This window comes from Pseudophryne corroboree, chromosome 11 (assembly GCF_028390025.1).
Source record: "Pseudophryne corroboree isolate aPseCor3 chromosome 11, aPseCor3.hap2, whole genome shotgun sequence".
In the NCBI taxonomy this organism is placed as follows: Eukaryota; Metazoa; Chordata; class Amphibia; order Anura; family Myobatrachidae; genus Pseudophryne; species Pseudophryne corroboree.
This window is the reverse complement of record NC_086454.1, coordinates 112,890,719-112,910,019: the sequence shown is the minus strand read 5'-3', so window position 1 is coordinate 112,910,019 and position 19,301 is coordinate 112,890,719. Positions and strand designations below refer to the sequence as shown.

General features: G+C 45.3%; 1 protein-coding gene across 1 annotated transcript; it reads right to left on the bottom strand.

Annotated features, from left to right (window-relative positions):
- Window positions 1-301: 301 nt before the first annotated feature.
- LOC134968662 (mucin-2-like) lies at window positions 302-18,793 on the bottom strand. Its single transcript, XM_063944184.1, has 6 exons — window positions 18,764-18,793; window positions 16,321-16,500; window positions 5,651-5,890; window positions 2,319-2,475; window positions 418-549; window positions 302-372 (listed from the first exon to the last, which is right to left on the bottom strand). The coding sequence occupies exons 1-6, from the start codon at window positions 18,791-18,793 to the stop codon at window positions 302-304; spliced, it is 810 nt and encodes a 269-aa protein (XP_063800254.1).
- Between the last annotated feature and the right edge of the window lie 508 nt (window positions 18,794-19,301).

Genomic DNA, 19,301 nt, shown 5'->3' with positions numbered 1-19,301 from the left:
GAGAGCAGGTGATAGTCAGAGAGGGAGAATGGGGAGTTGGAGAAGTCAGAAATATCACAATTGTGAGTGGAGACCAGATCACGTGAGTGTCCACACATATGGGAAGGTGAGGAGGTCCACTGGGAGAGACCAAGTATTGATGTGAGGTTAAGGAGTTTAGAGATAGAGGATTTGGTGAGGATATTAATTGGTATGTTGAAATCACTTAAGATAATGGAGGGAATGTCTGAAGAGAGGAATTGAGTGAGCCAGGAAGCAAAGTGATCAAGGAATTTGGTGAGAATGCCAGGGGGACTTACTGTCACCTTCTTGTCAGCTTTAACCAGTCCAGCAGTTTTACTCTGAACTTTCTCATAAACAAGGCAATATTTCCTAAAGGACAGGGTTTTTTTTATTAACAGTGTTCATTTTTCTTACCTTCCACTTTGGAAAGTTCAGCTACACAGTTTCCAGCTGGGTTTCTGCAGGTTTTTATGCAATCAACTCCACAAGATCTATAATGCCATTCACACTGTGTTTCATTTGTGTTATAGTAGTCGCAGAACACAGCTGAGGAAGGAGATAACCAACATAAGCTGTATAAGCTACTGTTACAGTATTTGTGCCATTAATAAGAATCTTAGTAGCAATCAGTTGTGACTGGTGGTGATACAAAAATGTCAAACAAGATGTACTTAGAGGCTCTTCTACTTCCTCTAACTTCTAGCTCTACCTACTGGCTTTGGATTTCTGTGACTTCTGGCTCTTACTGCTATCTTAGAATTTTGGTAACTACTGAATACTGGACTACTACTGCTACTACTCTTTAAGTTAGACTTACAATATTGCAGCTGCATATCATGTGTTGAATTTCAGCTACTCTCAGCTACCTGACATACTAAGGGGTCCAGTGCCCATCTCAGAATGGGTAATTGCTCTCAGTGGCTTTACGGTTTAGAGCAGCAGTGGCCAACCTGCAGCTCTTTCATCCGCCGCATGCGGCTCGGCCGGCTTCTGGCCAACACTGCCCGGCACATACACTTGTCTCCAGCGGCGGTGTCACTCTTCAATTCAGTGCTGGTCCATGAGCCAATCAGAGCTTGCGGACCGGCAGCTAAGGATGCCGGACCGCGAGCTTTGATTGGCTCACGGACCGGTGCCTAATTGAAGAGAGACACCGCCGCCGGAGAGAGAGAGACAGTAGAGGCGTATGCTGCGCTCTCCTCCCCTCATATATGCAGCAGCGCAGTGAGCAGCATGGGGGAAGGGGGGGCATGTATATCTGGCACTGGGGGCATTGCTGGCACTGGGGGTCATGTATATCTGAATTACCTCCCTTAATACGGTATATTCCTACATATGATACATCCAATTTCAGTGGGAAAGTTCTATTTATGGATTGTGAAATGGACAGAATTGATTGAAAGAAAATGAATGTGATTAGTTGTAAAATGAGCGTGATTTGGTCGATTGCATTTGTGTAAAATGGGTGTATGGTTCATGTGCAGTACTATTTCTTGCCCATATTTTGCCAAATGTTGGGTGGTATGTTATATTGCATTCATCCTGCCATGTAGATAACAGTGTTAGGGACTATAGGAGTACAGTACATGCGAGATCAGGGTGGGGGGCAGAGGCAGGATCATACATGTGGATCTTATGATGACCCATAGGGGTGAATACTGCATATACTACTAACATACACCAGACTCATCAGGCAATTACATTTGTATTTGAATGTCTATAGGGGGTCATTCCGAGTTGTTCGCTCGCAAGCTGCTTTTAGCAGCTTTGCACACGCTAAGCCGCCGCCTACTGGGAGTGAATCTTAGCTTATCAAAATTGCGAACGAAAGATTAGCAGAATTGCGAATAGACACTTCTTAGCAGTTTCTGAGTAGCTCCAGACTTACTCGGCATCTGCGATCAGTTCAGTCAGTGTCGTTCCTGGTTTGACGTCACAAACACACCCACCCAGCGTTCGCCCAGACACTCCTCCGTTTCTCCAGCCACTCCCGCGTTTTTCCCAGAAACGGTAGTGTTTTTACACACACACCCATAAAACGGCCAGTTTCCGCCCAGAAACACCCACTTCCTGTCAATCACATTACGATCACCAGAACGAAGAAAAAACCTCGTAATGCCGTGAGTAAAATACCTAACTGCATAGCAAATTTACTTGGCGGAGTCGCACTGCGGACATTGCGCATGCGCATTAGCGACTAATCGCTACGTTGCGAGAAAAAAATAACGAGAGAACAACTCGGAATGACCCCCATAGTCAGGTTAGTTGCTGTTTTAGAAAATGTATTAGAATATTAATGGAACTGTGGAACTTACGACAACGCTTTGGAGTTCTCCACTCAATACAAACACAATGAGAGAGGCATGCCTGAGCATACACTGCTATTGCAGTGCAGTAGCATTCACAATCTCCACCTTCATCACAGGCACAGGAGTCTTTGACGCATGCATCATAATAGCTTTCAGGGTCAACCTTTAAGTATAAAGATATAGAAAATGAAATCACTGTTATTTGATTTACAATGTCACAAACCTTACGTAACCTAAACTACTAATGAGGTACAAAGTACAGGGTATACTGTATGTAGCAATCTGTTTTTACCTGATGGTGTCATTCTTCCTCTGTTTTATTATCTCTCCATCAGATATGAGGCCTAATTCAGACATGATCGGCAGCCGCTCAGGTCTGAACTGCGCGACGGCTGTCTCAGCCCTGCGATCGCCTCTGCCTGATTGACAGGCAGAGGCGGTCGCTGAGCAGGAGGGGTTGGGCTGGCGGCATTTGGCCGCCATTTAGGGGGCGCTGTCCGGGCAATGCAGGCGTGCCCGGACCGCGCGGGACGTGGAGCGCAATGGCTGCGTGACATCACACGCAGCTGCTGCGACCAGCACAGCAACGAGTATCTCCATGCCAGCACGCAGGAGCTGCGCTGCCAGGGAGCTACTCTACAAGTACAAAAGCATCGCCGCTGTGCAATGCTTTTTTACTTGGGCGACGGGGTAGGGCCTGACATGTGGGGCGGACTAGCCCTGTGCTGGGCATCCCCCCACATGTCAGTGTGCCTCATCGTAGTTATGCTGAATTTAGCACATCTACGATCAGGTCTGAATTAGGCCCATAGTACTAGCAACTTTTCTTGAGAACTCATCTTAATTAATATAGTGGAAATTGACACTTTGAAATTGCCTTAGGAGGAGTCATCTGGAGACCTGTACTACAGCTTTATAAACTAGATAATCCTGTAATTCCGTTTTACTAAATTTTAGATCTTTTCCTGGTTCCTGTCTGAGGACATATGGCCTGATTCTTATTTGTACAATATTGTCAAGCTGCAGGGAAGCTGATTTGCAATACTGTATAACTAATTTGTAAATGCAGCAGGAGACTGTGGGGCCCATTTATCAATGAGTGATAAAACTCGTGCATAATACACTCATTACACATGATAAATGGTGCTCCAGCCAATCAGCTCCCATCTATAATGTGTTGGGTTCGTGTCGCCGGTGACCATACCGATGGCGGGATCTCGGCTGTTAGATAGCTGGTGTGTGGGGGGGGGGGGGGGGGGAGGTGTTGGCGATCGCCACACAGCAGGCTTGGTGGCTTGCTGCACTCACCACAGGTTATATTACCACTCTATGGGTGTCGTGGACGCTCACAAGTGGAAATAGTACCTGTTGGTCGGCATGCCGACCGGCGGGCTATTCAGCATTCGGGATCCCGGCGTCGGTATTGTGACAGGCAGTCTCCTGACCGCCGGTCGCATAACCACATCCCTGTATAACAATAAAGTTTGGAACTAGTGCTAACCAGTGTGATACTGATGGCCATGAGGTCAAAGGTTGGCATCCTACTTGTTGTAGACTCCTCCCAAAGAGGCACCAGCCCAGTGCTGAGTAGTCTGAGACTAGTTTTCACTATTGCAGGGGGGCAACTACCAAGAAGGAGAGGTACCAAACCCTCAAGAGACATAAAGTTTAGAAGTTGCCTATAGCTCCATTAGTGTGTGTCATCTTATACAGTAGACTGTGCTAGATAAATGATAGCTAATTGCGGATAAGTTTCTATTTGGCTTTATCTCTCTCAAAGGTTTGATAGCTATAAAAACATGCCAAAGTATTTTATGTATGACAAGTGTCTTATTGCAGGTGGCAGGTGCACCTAAATGTTTGCTTCTTTGCCAAACAGTTCAATAAAAAATAGGCTTTTGAATTGTTTATTATTGGTAAATAAGCACAATTGCTGGTGCTTTATGTCAGGGGTGATCATTTTTTCCTCCTATTTTACAAGATAAGCAAACATAGGGACACATGTACTAAGCCTTGAAAAGTGATCAAACGGAGAGAGATAAACTAGCAACCAATCCACTCCTAATTATCATGTTTTCAAACACAGCCTGTAACATGGCAGTTAGGAGCTGACTGGCTGGTACTTTATACATACCTCCCAACCTTCAGTCCCATGGAGTTGGAACTCTTGCGTGCCAAAGACGTGCCTAGCTGCAAAGCGGCATGGCTTAGGTTGGAGGGGCATGGCCTATGGAGAAAGGGGTGTGGCCTTACTTTATGACCCTGATTTTAGCATTCTGGAGGCATGCCCATCTCTCCCTGTGCAGCTGGCCCATCCCCCGGCTCACCTCCCAGCACTGTATAGATGCTGTGTGCGTGCACACAACATTTGTACAGCGATCACCCACTGCTTTGCAAAACAGAGCAGAACAGAGCAGCAAAGACTCCCCAAACTGCCCCCTGCCCACGGGAAACTGCGGACCATGGGTGGAAAAGCGGGACAGTGTCCCACTAGAATTCGGACAGGTATGCATCATCTCTCTAACCTTTATCACTCTCCGAGGCTTAGTACATATGCCCCATAGCCCTGTACTTCTGAAGCTTATTGCATGCCTATAACTGCTTTACATAATCTTATTTATCATTGGTAACCTGTAACCTGTAATTTATGTAGACATGTATAAATGTGGCCAGTCTGAATTCTGGTCTAACAGCTCACTAGTCTCCACATTCTCTGCAAATTTGTACATGGACAAACTAACTTCTGATACAGGGGAGCAAATGCTTTGTTTGCTTGTGCAGATGAACTTTTGCTGATTTTGTATGCACAAAATGCTGAGTTACTTAATTTCAGCGGAAGCTGCAGCCCCTAGACTGCAGCGCCGACCACCTTGTGCAGGCTGGGGAATGCTAAGCACATATAAACATACATGTGTAGATGTCTGTAATATGTGTGCTGATGTGTGTCCGGATCAGCAGCGGCGCTGTATACCAGAGCCACTGTGCAAAACCCAGGACACGGCATTAGGCTTCCCTCACCTAAGGCTGCCCCCAAACTCTCATTGGCTGGTTTCGAAGGAGTCTAGGGGCGGGCTTAAGAGAGGTAATCCTAATGCCGAGTGCTGTGTTTTGCACAGTGGCTGTAATACACAGCACTGCTGCTGATCCGGACACATGCCAGTACGTTAGAGACAAACCCATGAACACTTTGTCGCTGAATTACTATGATTTTCTCCTTTCCTCTTTTCTTTATTTACAAAAATTAACTAATGTGCAGTAAACTGATGTGAATTACGCCCTTTTCACACAACACAAATACAGTATGTTCCTTACATATACATTATTTCTACACAAATTACCTCAGAATGGCATGGTTTGAATAAGTCAGTGAGGATGATACTGCATTCCCTTTGTGCCCAGGATTTCCGGTGTGGGCTAATTTCACAGGGTTCTATCAGGCTTTCAGCTTCTGGACATGTTGATGACAGTTTCCAGCTGTTACCAAATTCAATAACATCTTCTACTATGAAATGTCCTCTGGTACTGAAGTCATTGACTGAATTGCCATCATAATTTCCACAGAGCCCACACACATTATTCTGTTGAGTAGTAAAAGACAGAAAGAAGGGAATATATAAAAATAAATGTACATGGACATACGTTGTGCAAATCCAGCAACTATAGAAAACTCCTTAACTACTTGCCTGACATGGTCGCCTCAGATGCGACCATGCAGGCTGGGCTTTTCCTCACATGGTCACATCTGATATGACCAGTCAGAAAGACCCACTGGGTGGCTTCTAGAAGATAATCTTCCAGCAGCTATTACTGTCAGAAGGTCCGCCCAAGCCGATCTGTTTTCTCATACCCATCCCCCAGTGCCTGCTGTGCAGCCAATCACTGCTGATCAGACAGCCTGCCGGCACCCCCATCAAGCAGCTGCAGAGATCAGCAGCCACTGGGGTGAAAGCAGCCCTCACCTTCCCTGTGTACATTTGGCAGCTGAAGAAAAGAGCAGCCGCCAGGAAAATATAAAGTCATATCAGCCTGCTTCAATATTAAAACAGATGGCTGATATTAGCCAATTAAGCGGTTAATAAAAATGCAACAACATGTTTATTTAGATGTCTGCCTCCAACTTAGGTAGAGTAACCGCGTGTTGGGCAATAGACAAAACTCCAGATCCCCAGAGTACAGATGTTTCCTCAAACAGTACATCTAGCATTAATGTGCCATGTAGCTCGAGATGCCTGGCATGAGTGAGCCGACAGGTCCCTTGCAACTCTGCTAACATCGGACATCTTTTTTTGCAGAAAATGCATCTTACTCGCAATTCAATCAGATTAGAATGCACACTGAAACTGTGATGATTAATTTGATATCTGACACTTCTATATTGTGTGTGACTGAGGCTGTATACAGTACAATTTAGGTATATATGCTGGCGCTTGCACCTCCTAGGTGTCTTAAATCAGAGTACCTATATAAATAGAAATTAAAAAAACACTTTAATTTCATACATATACAATGATCATAGGATGCAAAAAAACCTTGTTGTGTTAATAAAGTGACACAGTGCAGCCTTGAGAATGACAGTACCATAACAAAGTGACACAGTGCATGGGGTTCATCAATAAATGATGTGCATCAGTCTCTCACCCAATCTCGGTGCTGCAGTGGGCTAGCTGTAAGGCAAGGCAGGTCCCGGGCTGAAAAGCTCGGCACCACTGCAGCTAGCTTATTCAGACTTTTTCAAATGCTGTCCCCTCCTGTGTCTATCAGTGGTGCATGAAGTCCAAACAACTCGTTTCGGTTATATCCATTCTTAAAATAGGTTGTTAGAACCGAAACGTGTTGTTTGGGCCAGCATATATACCTAAATTGTACTATTTTGAACCATACGTGGAATTGAGTGCTCTTTACAAAAAAGGTATATATGAGGCAGCTTTGAATTCCCTTCACTGCGCGGTAAAAGGTGTATATATATTTTCTCCTTGAGTCTGAATACAGAGCACAATGGAACCTGTATTAGAAAAAAGCTGTGGTCGCTACATTGTAGCACTTCGTGTACAGATTCAGACTCAGTCACACAGATATACAGGTGTCATATCAAATTAATCAGTACAGTCTCCTTGTGCGTCCTAGTCTAAGTGACTAAGATGTATTTTCAGCAAAAAAGAAGCAGAAAAGACACTCCAATGCTAGAAGATTCTCAGGCAACCTGGCGTGCCAAGATGAGCTGTTTGGCAGCAGATGTATGAGGACATATCAGCATCTCAGAGGATCTCCAGATCCTCTGAAATATTCTCTGAGATACTGTATGTCAGTAGATTAAGGATACCATCAGTATTTCCCACTGTCTTAGGCCCTGAATCAAAAATGCACAAGGAGAGTGCTGAGTGTCTGTATCTTCCAATGCAGATATAGTAGTCTCTGCAGTGTGAATTCCCTGGCCAAACTACAGTTACCTGAGGGATACGCAGATGGCCGATGATTACACAGAGCGATCCGATGTTGTGTCTTCGGATGCAGCAATGTATCACATAAGCATTCAGGAGGTGTCAGTTAACACAAGATGCCTCCTGCAGCATTAGCATATTTTGGCACAGCAGCTGAGTCCAAAGATGCTGCTTTCAGCATCAGCTGCTGTGTTTACTGTGTCCTTCTTTAAATCGGTCCCTAAGTATGTTACCATCAAAAATAGGAAGTTCACCCAGTGGCGGATCTAGACTTTAGCTTTAGGGGGGGCGGATTAAAAATAAATACTGACTCCTCCCCTCTCTACTCTTACTCCTCCCACTTAGTTATGCCCCTCCCACTTAAAGAAATTTGTGAGGTCCGCAGCCTGGAGCAGCTCCTGGTACTTCCCCATCCTGTGACGGATGAGGCTGCAGTGGGGAAAGAGTGCTCCTAACAGCCGGAATATCCTTTCTGGAAGAGGTGATGATGAGGAGCTAGAATGAGGAGGGGGCAGACACGGATCAGTCACCCAGCAACAATGGGGGAGATGGAGGGAGAGTGTGTCAGATGTTTTTTGGGGGGAGGGGGGTGCCCACTGCAGCTACCTATTGTTCCCAGCATGGTAAAAGGTGACCAGTGGCTGCTGAGCCTGAAAAAGTCTCATCACATTTTCTTAATATAGAACACACAATTTTGGAATGCATTTAACTATCAAAAACTAAAGACCTAAAATCTGTACATCAATATTCCAATAGGTAGCTATTAATATAAATTGTAACACCTATAGATGACATATATATCACCTGTAGTGTGACCAATTGTATATACTGTAGATTCTGTAGTGTAAAAGCACACAATCAGAAATGAGGGACATCTGTAAATGCCACCTGGCAGTGCTGACATGAGTTGCTAGCTTATGGTTACTGTACATAAATGTGGCACAAGTCATCAATAGCTCATGTTAATATTTCCCATAGTTGGCACATTCACTAGTGTGGCCTTTACATCCATGTGCAGAAAGAAAACATTGTGATGCGGGCTGGTGCTGCCCTATACAGATGTGTAGTAATACTACAGTGTATATAGGTGATCACTCTGAGATCCACACAGCAGGAAGACATTCAACTGGTATCCCAGTAATAGCTTGGAGGGAAGTTCCAGTGTACTCACCGAGAACTTAAGCCTGCCCAGAAGGGGCATGAGTGTCTGACCCTGGCAGAGGTGGTTAGAGCCAGGGTGGCGAAGCTGATAGCCACGATCAGACATCCGAGCACCATCTGGGAGACTCCGAGGGACAGCATGATCCGTCCGGGAGCGGGTGCGGTACTCCCGAAGGCGGGACAGTCAGGCTGCAGGATATAGTGGCAGGGCTCAGGGAGTGGGTGCCGGAGAAGGCACTTAGTGGAATCATGGGCACCTGTGGTAGCTGACTAGCCGCAGCCAGGCTTCCCACAGTGCTGGCTACGGCTGCCGCAGCTGATCGTAGGGCCGGCCGCTGGCCGGATGTGCTGCCTGGCTGCGGCTGCGCAGATGAACGCAGCGGCGGGACCCGGCCGTCCATCCCGGCGCTGGTATGTATAGGGGGGGTGTTCGCCCTCATCGCCCCCCGCTAAATCCGCCACTGAGTTCATCTGGTAATAAAGAAATCTTACAAGATGGCTGAAGAAGATAATGGATGGCATTATGAAATAGAGATATCAGACAGGAAGCTTCTGTTAGCTGGTGGATATACAGTACTGTAGGTCACTTTTTCAAATACTGAATTTGAAGTGACAAAGGAAATACAAGATGAAATTACAGAAATACATTCAATACGGCAGTTCAGTGCAGATATTGGGAGATCCTGAGAGGAAAGAAAACGTTGGATATCATCTACACAAAGGTGAAACTAAGGGGGTCATTCCGACCTGATCGCATGCTATGTTTTTTAGCTGCATTGCGATCAGGTCAAAACTCTGCAAAACTGCGCAGGCGCGTCGCGCGGGTACAAAGCAAATAGTTGCTGAGAGATAGGTTTTACAAAGAATCCAATTGCACAGCTGATCGCAAGGAGATTGACAGAAAGAGGGCGTTTGTGGGTGGCCACTGACCGTTTTCAGGAAGTGGTTGGAAAAACGCAGGCGTGTCCAAGCATTTGCAGGGCGGGTGTCTGACATCAATTCCGGCCACGAACAGGCTGAAGTGATCACAGCAGCTGAGTAAGTTCAAACTTCAAACCTACTCAGAAACTACACAAAACTTTTTTGGACCGCTCGGCTGCACAAGCGTTCGCACACTTGCAAAGCGAAAATACACTCCCCATAGGCAGCAACTATCTGACCGCAGCGCTTCAAAAAATAGCTAGCGAGCGATCAACTCAGAATGACCCACTAAGATCCCGGGAGATGTAGTAAAAATAGAGAAATGGGGGTAGTGAAAACTCCTCCCTCCAGCGATCCCCACCAGAGCCCACAGCGCATTAATCTAGTGCTGATGCGCTGTGTCTTTCCTCCAAGCCAACTCCACTGGGCATACATGAGATCTCACAAGTCTTGTGAGATCTCCTGTGCAGCCTAGAACCCAGCAGCTGCCTGTTGGGATTCACCTGCCTTGAATGACTGGCAGGTGAATTGCTAGACAAGGATAAGTCCTGAGGTAGAACAGAAGACCAGTACAGTAGACCAGAAACACAACAGCAGCATCTCCTGCAGCCACTGGCGTATTTTTAATGTTTGCAGTTTGTGCATATGTACCCCCGGGGTTCAGGGGGCAAATACCGCACACCCTGCACCTATTATTCTTAATACTTACCCTTTGGAGTCCTACGTCACAGCAGCAGTGCTGCAGAAATCAGTGGGAAAATACTGTGATGCCATTTTCCTGGTGTTTCGCGCATGCGCAGTAGGAAAATCACTGTAAAAGTGGCTGCTGCGCCATTTTCCCGGAGATCTGCGCAAAGTTACTGCAAACCTGAAACACAATAGAAGCACCTCTGGCAATCCAAAGGTACTGCAGGCCAGAAACATAATAGCAGCATCTCTGGCAGCCCAAAGGTACTGCAGGCCAGACAATATAGGTCCTGACACTGCCGCAGCCAGGTAATGTGATGTCCCTGCTGGTGTGGTGGTGATGGGGCAATGTCAGCTGCAACTGTCAAAATCGATAGCTGCAGCTGTTGGGATGTTCGGTGCCACTGACCATTCATACGTACATTGCCTAGCATATCTGCCTGCTATCTTATATATAGCAGCGCCAATAAAGTGCAGGAGAATTATAAATTACACATTTATATTTATTGAGTTTTCAGAATGACAGCTTGGCTGAAGAAGGGACAATAGATCAATTGAGGAAAGGAAGCATGTGAGTGAGTAAGCGTAGGCAAAACTCTCTAAAAGGGCTCTATTTAATTGTAAGAGAGTTGAATAGCGCTGGGAATTAGCTCTCAGTGCTATTCAATACAGCGCGCTGTGACACCCGACAGTGGAATTTCTTCTCATACCCTCAGAGGGATGCGAGCTGAAATCCAACAAAAGTGCCAGCGCAATGCTGATTTCTGCCCTTAGCGCAGCGGAAACAGCATTGCGCCGGGCACTTAAGTCAGAGAATGCCAGTTCTTCCAACAAAACACCCTGTTTAGTCCAGGAGAATGGGCATTCACCGACTTACCACTGTGCTGTATTGACTAGCCCGGAGATCTAATTCCCAGCGCTATGCAACTCTCTTAGGATTGAATCGAGCCCAAAGATTGATAAGACACGGGAATATGAGAGAAAAGTTTGGTCAGATTCAGCTTTTTTTTTCATGATAGGGTAATAAGGGCATGCTTAGATAATGAAGGAAAGATACTAGATGAGAGAGAGAAATTATGTACTGTGTGTAGTTAAGCCTGAGATAGCAGACAGCGAGTGACTGATTTGTCCAGTGGACAAGTAGGAAGAGAAAATGATGATGATAATAATAATTAATAATAACTTATTATTATTTTCAAGAATGCAAAATACTTACCGTACAAACATTGCAGATCATATGATACACACTAAATAAACATTGTTTCATATTCACTCATAGGGGGTCATTCAGATCTGATCGTTGGGCAGCGATTTTTGCAGTCCTGCGATCAGATAGTGGTCGCCTACAGGGGGAGTGTATTTTCAGAGTGCAAATGTGCGATCACATGTGTAGCAGAGCTGCACAAACTGATTTTGTGCAGTCTCTGCGCAGCCCAGGATTTACTCTTCCCGTGCGATGAGAGCAGGCTGATCAGGGCCAAAGCGGATGTCAGACGCCCTCCTTGAAAACGCTTTATCCCACCTGCGTTTTTCCGGACACTCCCTGTAAACGGTCTGTTGCCACCCACAAACAGCCTCTTCCTGTCAATCTCCTTGTGAATGCCCGTGCGAATGGATCCTTCGCATAATCCAGTTGCAGAGCACCGATGCCCGTTGCAGCAGTGCGATGCATACGCCTGCACAGATTGGATCTGACCACCTGCTGTGCGAAAAAGCGCAGCAGAAATCAGATCTGAATGACCTCCATAGTCTCATACCCATAGAAGTAGCTTCTGTTGTTAAACCCAAAGTTTGGTGTCATTGTTGGTGTGAGGGAGGAGTGTGATGGTATAAGAGAGGGAGGGAAAAGCACCTGAGGAAGAGGTTTTGGCTCGGGTGCACTTACAATATAAAGGGGAGGGACTGATAGGTATAACACAGAGGGGAGAGACAGTGAGCATAGGGCCTAATTCAGACCTGATCGCATCAGCAAAATGTTTCTCTAATGGGCAAAACCATGTGCACTGCAGGTGGGGCATATATAACATGTGCAGAGACAGTTAGATTTGGGTGGGGTGTGTTCAAACTAAAATCTAAATTGCAGCGTAAAAATAAAGCAGTCAGTACGAGTACACTTACATCTTTGCTATTTTGCTCAATTTGGCACAACATGCAAAACACGGCTAAGCTGTTTTTCACAAATAGTGAGTGGATGGATTTTAACATTTTTGTTTGCCATAATAAAATATGTATAAAGTAACATATTAAAGAAGCAAATTACGAAAAATCACAAGGCATGGCTATAAATCTCTGAGTCTATGGCATGCAAAACCGTGCCATACATGGCGGGATATAGCAAAGATATATGTGGACACATCTATGTACCCTGCACAGAAACAAAATAACCCACTCAAATCTAACTCTCTGTGCACATGTTATATCTGCCCCACCTGCACTGCACATGGTTTTGCCCATTAGACAAACATGTTTGCTGCTGCGATCAGGTCTGAATTAGGCCCCTAGCTACTTTAATTTGTGGGAACACATGAAGAGAAGGTACTCGAGTGTGAAGAAAATTTAGCATTTATTGGTTGCCAGATCTTTCAATCTTGTCTTTATACAGATAACTTAGGGGGTCATTCCGAGTTGTTCGCTCGTTATTTTTTTCTCGCAACGGAGCGATTAGTCGCTAATGCGCATGCGCAATGTCCGCAGTGCGACTGCGCCAAGTAAATTTGCTATGCAGTTAGGTATTTTACTCACGGCATTACGAGGTTTTTTCTTCGTTCTGGTGATCGTAGTGTGATTGACAGGAAGTGGGTGTTTTTGGGCGGAAACTGGCCGTTTTATGGGTGTGTGTGAAAAAACACTGCCGTTTCTGGGAAAAACGCGGGAGTGGCTGGAGAAACGGAGGAGTGTCTGGGCGAACGCTGGGTGTGTTTGTGACGTCAAACCAGGAACGACACTGACTGAACTGATCGCAGATGCCGAGTAAGTCTGGAGCTACTCAGAAACTGCTAAGAAGTGTCTATTCGCAATTCTGCTAATCTTTCGTTCGCAATTTTGATAAGCTAAGATTGACTCCCAGTAGGCGGCGGCTTAGCGTGTGCAAAGCTGCTAAAAGCAGCTTGCGAGCTAACAACTCGGAATGACCCCCTTAGTTTTATCCAGTAATGGTGGTCTGAGGTATTGGGATGGAACTATTGACTGGAGGTTTTACAGTCTTAAAGAGGCATTTTTATTTAGAAGCCTAAGTGGAGATTAAAAATTGGATGTACTGGGAAGTGCAGTCAGGGGAGGCAGTGCCTCCCTGTCATTAATGATTAACATAATAGAAAGAAGATACTTATGACACATATTTTGTGTTATAAGTATCATCTTTATATTATGTTCATTATTTTAAAACCTTAAATTGGTTTGTGAGTGCCTCCCGTTGGCAATTGGAACGGGATTAAACGGGGGGCGGGGCCAAGCACTTGCTGTAAAAGCCCATTAAAAAAAATGGTGAAAGCGGCACTTCTACTTCTACAAGTGACTGGCGTTGGCAGGGGCAGCGCCAGGGCCCTGTCCTCGCCTGTCTGCTGGCTGAAGGTGAGCTGCTGCAGAGCGGAGAGGAGCAGGAGCATGCTGGAGGCTGGAGCTTACTTACTCGGGCCGTCACGCTGACTCCTGCTTCCTGTGATGTGTGACGCTGCAGTTAGCGCTGTCCACAGGGTGAGGAAGAGCATTCGGGACTCGGGGGCAGCAGAGAGGAGGTGACTGCTGGCAGCATCGGCATCAGACTTTCACTTATGAGTGAAGTCAGCTGGCGCCTGGCTACTTTGAATGCCATCCCGTGTGCTCCCGCACCTGAGTAATGCTGCTTGAGTGGCTTGGAGACCACACACAGATGGACCTTAGCCACAGCTTTCACAATCTGCAGATTGTGAATAAAGAAAAGCAGGATAACAGACTGCAGCATTTAGGGTAAGTCCCTTCCACTCCTTCCTGTCCCCTGCTACTACCCGCCACTACTTCCATGCTGCCCCTTGTTGTCCACTACAACTCCCATTCTGCCTTCTGCTCTCCAGTACTAATTCCATCCTGCACCTGCTCCTCACCACCACTACCCCTATCATGTCCTAAAGCCACCTACTTCCCACTACTACAATCATCCTGCCCTTTTGCACCACGCCAGTAGGCCGGGCCCCGTCCTCTCTGTAGTGCCCATGCTCCCCTCCCCCCACGCTGGGCCAATTCATATATGGTAACTTGGTCAGCTTTGAGGTGCTCCAGTCCTCCCTCCTGCACCACAGCAGCCGGCAGGCACTAGAACCCATCGGCAGCCAGTGGTTAGTAGGTGCCCCAGTCCTCCATCTCTGTGCTGCCTCTGTAAGGAAGGGAAGCCAGTGCCGCAGCAGTCGGCAGGCACTAGGACACAGCATCAGCCCAACAACCTATGACTTCACCGCACATCACTGGATGTACAGTATTTATTTTACAGCATCCAAAGCATTTCGGTAGTGATTATAGATAGAATATTTGAGAAAGTCCTGATTGGTACAAACCTTTTGCCTATGTCGGCAGTACAGTTTCTGTATTTATTAAATGAATATTATGGCACAGCTAGGACTAAAGCAAAAAAAATCAAGTAACTTTATATCTGGCACTAACCGTGTTGCGCTTCAAGGGTTGCAAATACATTTATTTTATTATTTGCATGCAGTATAATATTGGCAGCTTTTGCATGTAGCCCACATACTGTATGCTGGGCAGCTTTATTTTTACACTGCAATTTTGATTCGTGTTTGGACATGCCCCACCCAACTGTAAATCTCCCTGAACATTTTAAATATACCCCCCCCCCTCCCTGCAGTGCAACATGGCTCCGCCAAAGTGCAGTTACTGTTTGTTTGTTTATTTGCTTTGTCACCAAGTCGGAATCAGCCCCTATTGTTCTTTTGGCCAAATTCAGACCTGATCGCAGCACAGGGCAAGTATGTCCCGCATGTCAGGCCCACTTTCCCCCCCACACACACACACCCACCACCGCCGCCTTCCCGGCACAAGTGCAAAAGCATCGCACAGGAGCGATGCTTTTGTGCTTGACGAGTAGCTCCCTACCAGTGCAGCTCCTGTGCGCTGGCAGGAAGCTACCATCACTATCCGGGTCACATCGGCTGCGTGTGACACCACGCAGCCGCCCGCAGCCCGCCCTCCGCATGGTCCGGGTACGTCTGCGTTGCCCGGACCACGACCCTAAAATGGCGGCCAAGCGCTGCCGGCCCGCCCCCTCCTGCCCAGCGAACGCCTTTGCCTGTCAATCAGGCAGAGGTGACCGCAGGGCTGAGATGGCCATTGGCTGTCTGGCATGCGCAGTTCAGACCTGATTGGCAGCTGTGCGATAACGCATAGCAGCGATCAGGTCTGAATTAGGCCCTTTGTCTTTCGATGTTCACCACTGTTTGATTAATTTTATGTTATATCTGTGATTTTCAGTCCTGTTATTAGTATAAAATTACAGCTGTATCTCCACAATAGCAATTGCATTTCTCCAGACTCATAATATATAATGAGGCTCATTACATAACAGAATAAATGGCGTCAGATTGATTAGCTTACCAAAGGGACACAAGTTTTAAGAGGTTAAATGGGTAAAATGTATTGTAATATGACTTGCTGACAATTTGCCGATACATATATGGAAAGTGCAGACAGCAGTCGGATGAGATTCATGCAGAGATCAGACATTAATATTAATGGCAGGAATGTGACTAGTTTGTGTTATCCATCCCTTGCATTACAAACCATCTTGAAAAACTGCAACTATAAATAAAACTTACTTGAAAATGTTCTGGGATCTTGATAGTAATACTTGTCTTTTTATCCCAAATCAGGACCAAGCCATTCTGTGCTGTAATGACCAAATAAAGACTAGTGTTTCTGACCTGGAAGGGGGATCCTAATATATCTCCCTCGTTAAGAAATTCCATATCACCATCTGTTAGAAGGAGGATGTAGTCCTAAAGATAAGTAAACTTATTGTTAATTCTCAGAAAAACAAAATCAGGCTAAGTTGTGCACTATTGCTATTTATATTAGCGACAAGTAATCACTGCATTTATACAGCAAATAATCTGTTTAGGGCTGAAAAATAAATATGGTTTTATTTGTACAGTTTCAGCCCATTCCATCATTCAACAAGAACAGCAATCGTTATCTGTAATGTATACTGTAAGCCAATAAGAGGAACCCAGAGGAATACAGCCCCTCGTACATAAACTTCTATGCAGTGGCGTAAGTTTGTCCCAGTTACCCGGAGGCAAGAAAAATATTGGTGACCCCCCCCATATATATACTGTATATATTTGCTCCTGCATAGCAAGCCTGCAGATTCTAACTATATGAAGCTACTACAAAACCGTTGCAACTAGTCAGATCTATGTAGGGGTCCAGCCACACACTACATAGATCTGCTCAGTCACTCACAATGCTGATTATTTCTCTGACAAGTAATTTGCAAGTGTCATATCCAGGATTAGAACCCACAACCTATTACACTGGAAGCATGCACCTCACTGATGGAGATATCTGCTGTTGCATAGGAAGTGTGAGAATTCTAACTATATTAATGTAGGCCTTGTTTTATTTCAAGTATTTGTCTTTCAGCTCTAGTGCCTCCACTCAGACCTTTAGTCTGCTCACGAATTTTGGCAGACGGGGTAAAATCTGAGAAACCCCTATTATTTGGTATATATATGTCTTTCAATGTAGTCTGGTTGCTTTCAATATTATATATACAATTTAACATAACATTCCATTCACTTACTTGAAGTACTGGATATCTGCACCTTCGTTACTATAACAGGATACTTATCTCAGGAATGAATTGACCACATTAGATTTTTTAAATATCATGCAGTTTACTTTGAATAATAATAATATTATATATTATTTTAAAATATTACATATATATAACAATAATGCTACATGGACAGTCTTAACAATCCTATACTATACTTCCCCCACTATAGTCACTCCTCTTCTAGAGATATATATTTGCAAATATATGCTGTTAGTGCACTGAATTTAATTGATGTGTTGTAATCTCCAAATAGAGAAGTCAATTTATTTCCTTTGTGGTAACGATTGGTTGATTTCTGAAGTAGGCTCGTATCAATACTCGATCCACTGTCGCAGCTAAGTAACTAATTGGGTTGCACTAATGCCATCACCGTGAAACTCAGTCTATTTCGATCAGTCGACGTACTGACAATAGCTAGTTGTCTTTAACATCTGCCAATCCTTAATGGGATTTTGAGTCTCCTTTACTGTAGTATATTAGCTAATATATTTTCCTTTAGCAATGCAGTATTTTAGTCCTTGCAATCTCTCTAGGGTTTATATAATAAAGATGTAATGTCCTATCCTTATTTTAATACTCGGTTCTTCTTTCTTTTGGTGTAGCGGTACTTTCTTCAGATGGCCATGCAACTTATAAGGTAAGTATAGTTATTTTATTTACTGTAACCCTTTATGAAAATTATCATTTAGATTATATATATTACAAAAGTCTCCACACTCTAGGTGTACTCTTTTACCCTATGGCAGTATACCACAGGATCAGTCTATGCAGGGGATGGGTATGAGGTTAAATTTCCAGGGTTCTGGTATAGGTAGTAGATAGTGTTTCACTGAATAGCGAAGCTGTTAATACCGCTATTATGATTTTATATGGTGCTCATCGATGTAGAAGTATAATTGTCCGCTTCCTATTGTATTGTTATTTTAATAATAATTAATTGTATTGGCCGGTGGGGGAGACAACTTCTTAGGCAGTCTCTGAATTAGATCCTCCCACCAGGGTACTTGTCATGTACCTGGCCGCCTATTATGCTGTACAGCAAGGGATATGTCTGCCCCGTTGCCGGCTGGTTACTGTACCTCACCGATCACAGCCCTTCAGTCTCTGGAGAAGCGGCTGTCGGCCCGGCGGTCACTCTCTCTGCTGCGGCTCCCGGGATCACTATCTCCGCTGGCGGCTCCCGTATCACTATCTTTGCGGTCGGATCCACGATCACACTCCACCTTCAGTCAAGGCTGTCGGCCCGGCTGTCACTCTCTCCGCTGGCGGCTCCCTCGGTTCCTGGATCACTCTCTCCGCAGTCGGATCCACGATCCCTCTCCCCCGGCTTTCAGGTGAGTATCGGGTCAGAAATGCAAGTAGCGGCTCCACCATCCATCCTCCTGCTCGTAGCTGCAACCGTCTCTCTGTGTCGCACTTGCCTGCCTCTTTACACTGGTCCCCAGCCTCATTAGTAACCGTCTCTCCCCCCCGGAGTTTCCTCGAGCCGAGCCTGTTGTCCAGAGCCCCACGAGCCATTCCAGTCTCTGTTACCTCACACAGGCAATAATATAGGCAATAATACATATATAATACACCCCACCATACATCCTCCCCTTTATATATTTTTCACTGCAGCAAAGTATATATGCCATAACAATTCACAATACAATATACCAATTATAAATATATACATACATATATAAATTCCTTATGCTAAAAGTCACTCTACACTCCTCCCCCTGGTGGCAGGTATTGGTCTCTCTTATAGTTACCTGTCACCATCATAATTATCATACTCTCTTGGGTACCACTCTATTAATGGTCTCTCCTGCCATAAGTTACTATTATTCTCGAAGTATGGCCACGGCATTATTGTAGTTGAGTGAACAGCTCGGGGTTCTTCACTAGGAATCCCCAGACGATCATAAGTTAGTATTAAAGGTGGCCTATGTGTCCGAAGTGGTCGAACTCTTTGAG